The sequence below is a fragment of the Octodon degus genome, unplaced genomic scaffold (assembly GCF_000260255.1).
Source record: "Octodon degus isolate 3935 unplaced genomic scaffold, OctDeg1.0 scaffold00045, whole genome shotgun sequence".
NCBI lineage: Eukaryota > Metazoa > Chordata > Mammalia > Rodentia > Octodontidae > Octodon > Octodon degus.
The window spans coordinates 3,624,607-3,632,152 of NW_004524621.1; the positions used below are offsets into that span (position 1 = coordinate 3,624,607).

General features: G+C 44.2%; 1 protein-coding gene across 2 annotated transcripts in view; it reads right to left on the reverse strand.

Moving 5' to 3' along the window:
* The window catches only part of Ubash3a (ubiquitin associated and SH3 domain containing A), a 32,409-nt gene extending 28,923 nt beyond the window's left edge, over positions 1-3,486 (reverse strand). For both annotated transcript variants that reach the window (XM_023716035.1, XM_004631784.2), the window contains exons 1-2: positions 3,374-3,486; positions 1,943-1,996 (exon numbers count right to left, since the gene is read on the reverse strand). In XM_023716035.1, the coding sequence (XP_023571803.1) occupies positions 1,943-1,996; positions 3,374-3,486 (167 nt within the window). The remainder of the gene's footprint in view (positions 1-1,942; positions 1,997-3,373) is intronic.
* Positions 3,487-7,546: the final 4,060 nt, after the last annotated feature.

The window sequence follows — 7,546 nt, forward strand, 5'->3', positions numbered from 1 at the left end:
CTCTCTCTCTCTCTCTCTCTCTCTCTTTCTTTCTTTGTTTCTTTTTTCCTTCCTTCCTTCCTTCCTTCCTTCCTTCCTTCCTCCCTCCCTCCCTCCCTCTTTGCTTCCCTCCTTCTGCCACCCTCTGTAGGAAGCCCCTCTTGGTCCTCGTCTCAGTCCAAGAAATCTATATTTATAATCCCAAAAATACATTATTGGAATCCCACCAAGTTAATTCCAATCTACCATTCCCAGTGCAACCCAGGACAAAAATAAAGACATTAAAGCATATTTATAATTATGGGGAGCCAGGGGCCTAAGTCCAGCCACAAAGATGCTTTCTGGAATAAAGAGGCCAACCCAGGGCCACATTCAGGTTTTATTCAGTGAAGAAGGAGGAGTGGCTTGAGGATGAATGAATGAGAATTGTGGGAAGTAGGTGAGTACTGTGAGTTGGGCTAGGTAGGAGGCCTGCATTTACTTCTGCGATATACAGAGAAGGATATGCAAAAAAGGCAATTTGCATTATATTATTGAGATAGTATCTAATGTTTTGGGGTCTGGTGCTTCAGCTCTGATGTGTAATCTTTCAAGTGTCAGGAAGTCATAGTCTCTATCTTGATGCTTGATCCCTGCTGACAGCATGGAGCACTGGCTCTTTGTCCTGTCTCGATCCAGCTCATATTAAAGAGCAGCTGGTGTGGATTATCAGGAAAACATGCATGCCATCTTCAAAAACTACTACCAGCACTTTGGCTAGACCAATTTGCACTGCTTAAGGCCAACTGAAAGGATAAAGAGAAGTCCTGGCCAGCTCTGTACCTACCAATACAAGGAAATAGGTCAGGCTCAGGCAAAGTGAAGACGATTGCTCTTCTTTCAAGGAGAGCTGCTCAGGTGGTCCTCCACACCACCACCCCTCTTTCCTTTCATGAGGATTGAATCCAGGACCTTCACACTGAGTTCCATCTCCAGTTCTTTCAGATATTTTATTTTGAGACAGAGTCTTTGTTGAAAGCCACAGGAAGCTAGGAAATTGATCAAATATATGTAGGTGGGACTGGGCCTCAGTGCCTAAAGCAAACAAGCTACCTCAATCCTAAGATAAACATCCTGTCTGGTTAAGGTTGGCTATTTTTTTTTTTTTTTTTTTTTTGCAGAACCGGGGATTGAACTCAGGCCCTTGCACTTGCCCGGGAAGTGCTTATTCCACTGAGCCATCTCCCCAGCCCCAAGGTTGGCTATTAGTGGCTAGGCAACCTTGTGCCATGTATTACAAACTTTGCAAAAGTATAAATAAATGATCATTTTGTTGTGCTGTTGAGTTAGTCTTGCCTATCAGGTAGACTAGCAACCGCCTGGCCCAGCTTTTGTCTTCTTGTTTATCTTTCTCATTCCTGTCACCGTGCCTCACTGGGTAGAACCGTTCGCAGTAAGATCAACAGATCCCTACAGGTCTTACTAAGTCACTAAGTTGTCCAGGTTCCACTCAAGCTTGCGAACCTCCTGCCTCAGCCCCCCAGAGAGCTGAGATTGCAGGTGTGGGCCACCATACCTGGCTGTGCCCTTTGTTTTTCACACACGCACAGCAGCACAATGGCTGCTCTGTATTTAGTTAACAAAGAACCTGACTGTTTCTCTTACCACTCTCTGGTAGTTAAAGTTGAGTTAAATCAAATCTTTGAGAGGTGATGGAGATCAAACCCCGGGACTCACCCATGCCAAGCACATGCTTTACCATTGAGCCCTAAGTCAGGTTTTCACAAGAGGAAATCTTTGCTGAAGCTTTCTCTTTCTACCTCAAAGGAGGACCGTGCTTCCTGTGCTGGGTGCTGGGGGTATGTGAGCTATTTCATCTCAGTCCTGCAGTGGTCCTGGGCCCTTCTTGGGGTCCCTGGGAGCACAGCCTCCAGCACAGGGCAGCATGCCTGGCCCTCTCTGGACCCTGCCCCCCTGTACTCACCAGCTGGAGGCCTCCTCCACACTCTTTCTCCCAGTGGCTGCCAAGGCCTTCAGCCTGCAGATACAGAGAGAAGTCAGGAAGAAGCAGGTGTGCAGCCACCCATACAACAGTTCGTGGGCTTCCCAGGGGCTCCTTACAGGTGGGTCCCCAGCACCTGCTGCTCCCTGGCTGCCTGGCATTGCTGTTCTGGTATAAATTCACTGGGCAGGATTTAGCTGAACCAGACCAGGCTGATCAGACTGGTGTGGTGCCCAAGAGATGGTCTGGGCATGCCGATTCAGTGTTGCTGGGTGCTGCTGCCAGGCCTGCTGCTGTCTGGTGGACCCCAACGGGGACATGCTCCCCTGGAGGGGCTGGACAAGGAGCCCATGCAAGGAAATGCAAGACACCCCTCTTTTTCCCCCCTCACAGGTGCGTTGTATAAATAAGAGGGAACGGGGGGGCACAACATGACTTGGGCAGGGAGCACTAGAGGGCTTTGGTGGCACCATGAGCCAGCTCAAGGCCTGCCTTGGCCACCAACTGCTGTCTCCAAACCCTGATGCTCTTGTCCAGAGCCAGGAGGAAAGCACTGGGCTTCAGGGGTTGTGTGTGAGCCACAGCGGTCTCTTGTGTATGTTTGAGTCTACTTCCTGCTCCATAGGCACACAGTTGTCACATCATGGTGACAACAAAGCCCTGATGTGGAGGAGAAGTAAGGGCCTAGTTCAAGGGTGTTTCCTGCAGCATGGAAGGTTTATTTCCATCACCGAGGAATGAGAAGCACCTTCCCCAAACCCTGGGGTGCTTAGAGTTGATTTTTGATGTGCTTCCTTCCCTTCCTCCCTTCTTTCCTTCAAAAGGGGTCCCACTATGTTACCCAGGCTGGTCTCCAGTTCTTGAGCACAAGTGATTCTCTTGCCTCAGCTCTCTGAGTGCTGGACATACAGTGTGCTCCACCATACCCACATGTTTCTGTAATTTTCTAACCACCATGTTTCACGAGTGGCCATTCTAATAATGTCTAAGAGTGGGACATTCTCTCTAGGATCAGATGGTTCTTCTTGGTGTAGTTTAGAAACCCTGTCTCAGGGTTCTTTCCATGGCCATCAGAAACACACACTGGAATTCGAGAGACCTTAAAATGTAACCTTTAAGAGGTCACAACAGCCCCCGACTTCCTCCAAACTCCCAGAAATGGAGGCAGCCAGAGTAACACGTGGTTTCTCATGTGCATGCGTTTCAGGGTCCCCCCTTAGTTAGCTAGCAGAACTCCTCTGTCAGATGCTAAAGTCATCTTGGATGTAAATGTAGAAAGGGCCTTCCTCTGAGAACTCCCTCACCCTGCAACAAGAAGTCAGCGCCGCTAGCCCGTTCACCTTGATTGCTGCAGGGTCTGGCCCACCTGAAGTGTCTGGCCCCAACACCCTAGTCTCAGCTGCTGGTACTCACGCAGTGTGTGCTGGAAAGCCCAGGGCCAGGAGTGGGTCCAGCAACGAGGGGGTGCTGCGGCTCTTAAGCTTGTTGCTGACCTTGGCGTACAGCTGCGTCTCTCCCGCTGCCATCTCTTCCTGCTCTGCTGTGCACCAGGCACCCACAGATAAAGCAGACCTTGGGGGGAGGAGGCTGGGCTGAAAAGAAAACCTCAAGCCCTTTTTGATGGTTCTGACACAGCCGATATCCTGTTTGCAGGAGTGATGGTCTTCAGTGTCCTCTGTGCAGGTCTGCTCTGTCTCAGCAGGGATAAGTGAGGTCGTGGACCCAGGACCAGGGAGCAGAAGTCAGGGTGGGCTTCTGTCTAGGGCCACCCAGGGGCTACTTACCCTCAGCAATCCTGGTCCTAGTCCTCATGTCTACAAGCAAGACATTAACCTACCCAACATGTATTGTCTCTGGTTGCTCTGAAGCCTTTCTGTTCCTCCAGTTATTCACTGTCTGATTTTTTTTTAAAAGAAATTTCTTTAAATTTCAACATGCCAAAAGTTGAAGAACCACATATGTGCAATTTGAGGAATTTTCACAAAGTGAGCACACACTTTCTAGTCTCCCCATGTTCCGTAACCAGGGGAAGTTTGAATTTCCTCCTCTAGGGGGCCTGGAGAGCCATTTGTGGTTGTCAAGACTGGGAGGAGAGGTGAAGCAGGGAGAGACCCGGAGCATAAACACTCTGCACAGCAAAGTGTGTCTGACCCCAGGTGTCTGGTGCAAGGTGGAGACCCCCCAACCCATTTTGAACTTTCTGGGGACCTTGCCCTGCCGCTTCCTGGAGCCTCCATCAGCCCAGGTGGCTACACTTGATTGGGCACTAATTGTGGGTAGTTTTGAGTGTTATGTAAATAGATCTCTGTGCTTTTCACATCTGGTTTCTTTAGCATTACTACGTGTGGCTCTAGTGAGCTCACCATCATTGCTGTACAGTATTAATTAGATCAGTGTGGTACAATGCCTCTTTCGTGCTCCACAATGGGGCAGATATAACAATTTATTTTCTCACCAGCAGACAATGAGTGTTCTGTCTGCTATACATCCTTGTCCACACTTGAAATTGTCATCCTCTTTAACTTTAGCCATGGGGCTGTGGTGGTACCTCACTGGGGTTGTGACTTCCATTTCCGTGATGGATAAGGATTCTGAGACCCTTTCATGAGCTTGATGACCATGTGAATGTATCTTTGGGGAAGTTCTTGCTCATATCACCTGCTGTTTTATTTTTTTCATTGGTTGCTTGGTTTTTCTTATCAGTTTGTGGGAACTCTGGTTAGTATGTTCTGCATCCTGTTCCAGACATTGTTGTTTATTCACATTGATAAAGATGATTTCCTGTGTATTGTTCTAGAAGCTTTATTATTTTTACCACTCTTTTTTAAAGAAGCTATTTATTTATTTATTTATTTATTTATTTATTTAGTGGTACCAGGGATTGAACTCAGGACCCTGTGCTTGGCAGGCTATTTTTGCCACTCTTATTTAGCTCTATGATTCATTTGAATTAATTTCATCTATGGTGTGAGGTAGGGATCAAGTTTCATTCATTTCTTCCCCATTGACAGGTCTATTCTTTCCCCCAGAAGATTGCAGGTGAATGTTTATTGTAAAGTATATGACTGTGCATGTATTAGTCTGTTTCTGGCTCTATTATGTGCTCTTTTTCATTGTTAATTTTGTGTTTATTCTATATGGTAGTGTTATACTCTCAGGTTTTTGTCTTTTTCAAGATTATCTTGGATCTTCTAGGTCTGTTGCTTTCACATATCCATTTAAAAACCAGGTTGTCACTGTGTGAATTGGAGGGTGCAGAAAGGACTTGTAGGGCCAAATGATTTTCAATAAGCCTCCAAAATACTTTCAAAAAGGGACAGGATAGTACTTCAATAAATGGTGTTGGGAATTGTGCACCCACATGGAATAAACCTCAGTCCTCACTTCCTAGCATGCACAAAGGTTTAACTCAAAATGCATGCAAAATCTAAAACTAGGAGGCTCCTGAAAGGAGACCTGGGAAAAAATACTTGGTATGTTGGAAGCATCTTGCTTTTCCTAGGACATGAAAAGCATGACCCAGATGAGGCCATAAACTGGAGGTTGGTAACCTGGATGTCATCCAAACTGCCAACTTCTGCCCCTTAAAAGACATCACGAAGAAAACCAAAAGGCAAGACATAGACTGGGAGAGGTATTGCCACTTTGTAACTGATGTGGGATGTGTATCCAGAATATTATACACATCAATATATAAAACATATTTTTATCCCTGATAAGATCAAGTCAGTCTAAAAACAGGCGATATGTCTAAACACATTTGACAAAAGAAGATACATGAATGGGCAAGGAGATACTCAATGCCAATGGTTATTGGGGATTGAAAATGCTAACACATATGACTTCACAGAATGCTGACTAGATCATAAGACAAAGCTGAAAAGACTGATATGTTGGTCAACTTCTCATTTTTGTGACCTAATCTAATTTGTACAACTTATAGGAGGAGAGATTTATGTTGGTTCAAAGTTTCATTGGGTGCAGTCCATGGTCAGCTGGCTCCAAGGCAAAAACTTCATGGTCAGAGTGTGGTGGGGAGTGATGCTGCTCAATTCTTAGTAAGTAGGAGGAAGAGCAAGGGGGAAAGAGCCTAAGAAGGGGCCACACAGGCCCTAGGTCATAGCTTGTGAGCCACTCAGACACACCCAGAAATGTGCTTTGCTAATCTTCTCAGCATCTTTCAAGCCTGTGAAGATGACAACAAAGATTAACCATCACAATTGGCAACACCAACTTTGACAAGATGACAGAATAATAGAAACTCTCCTTTGTTGGTGGGAAGGCAAATCATCCACTTTTTTAAAAAAAATTTATTCATTGTAATGAGAAAAAGATAAAATAGCAATGAAACAGTTTCAAAACAGGTTAATAGGACAGTTACAATAATTAGTACATTGCATATTGCTGTCTTCATAGTCATCCACTTATTTTGGAAAAAACATTTTGATAGCCTTCTCTGATAGCCAACATACATGTACTATATGACCAATTCTATGTTTAGATTTTACCAGACACAAATAAAAAAAAATATGTCTACACACAGAGTTGTCTCTGAATATTACTTGCAATTCTGTTCCTGAACTGGAACCCCCCCCCCCGACAGTTCTAAACAAAGCCACTTGGTGGGTGGATGCACAAATTATGGAATATTTAACCAATTCTCACCCGTAGAAAGGGACGTGGTGTTTATTCATTAAGCAATGTGAATAGACATGAAAGAGTATTTTGTTCAGTGACAGAATTTAGCCCCAAAATCCATTCTACTACCCTTTGTGACTCATTTCAATAAAGTTCGAGAAGAGCCAAAACTAATCTACAGGGACAAAGAGCAGATTGGTGGTTGGCTGAGGTCAGGGTGGGAGATCAAGAGGTGATGGATGTGTGAGGATGGTTCTACAGCATGATTCAGTGGCAGTTATGTGGGTGCATATGATTGTTCAAGACTACTCAACTAAATGTTTAGAATGGGCATGTTTTATAGTGTGCAAATTAGACCGTAACAAAATTGATTTTTTTTAAATGAAAAGAATATAAAGGACAGCAAAAAAAAATATATTATTTTCTGCCAAACTAAAAAGGCTGCTGGGATCTTGTTTGGAATTACACTGAATTTGTAGATCAGTTTGAGAAGAATCAACATTTTAACTATGAAGTCTTCCATTCCATGAATATGATATATTTTTCTTTTTCTCCCTGTAGTTGTCTTGGTAGTTTTCAGTATGTTCATATATATATATATATAACTTCAAAATATATATATATATTTTTTTTTGGGGTTGGGGGAGACTGGAGATTGAACTCAGGCCCTTGCGCTTTCCAGTCAAGCGCTTATTCTACTGAGCCATCTCCCCGGTCCCAAGTGAGCCTAATATTTTTGATGCTGCTTAAATGATATTGGTAATTTTCATTTTCAGTTGTTGTTGCTAGCAATAGAAATACAACTGATTTCACTTATTAATTCCAAGCCCACTTATCAATTTAAAATTTTTAGTGATTCTTATGGATTTTCATGTATACCATCTCTAAATAACCACAGTCTTCCTCTTTCTAGACAATCTGAACTTTACATACTCTTGCCATGTAATT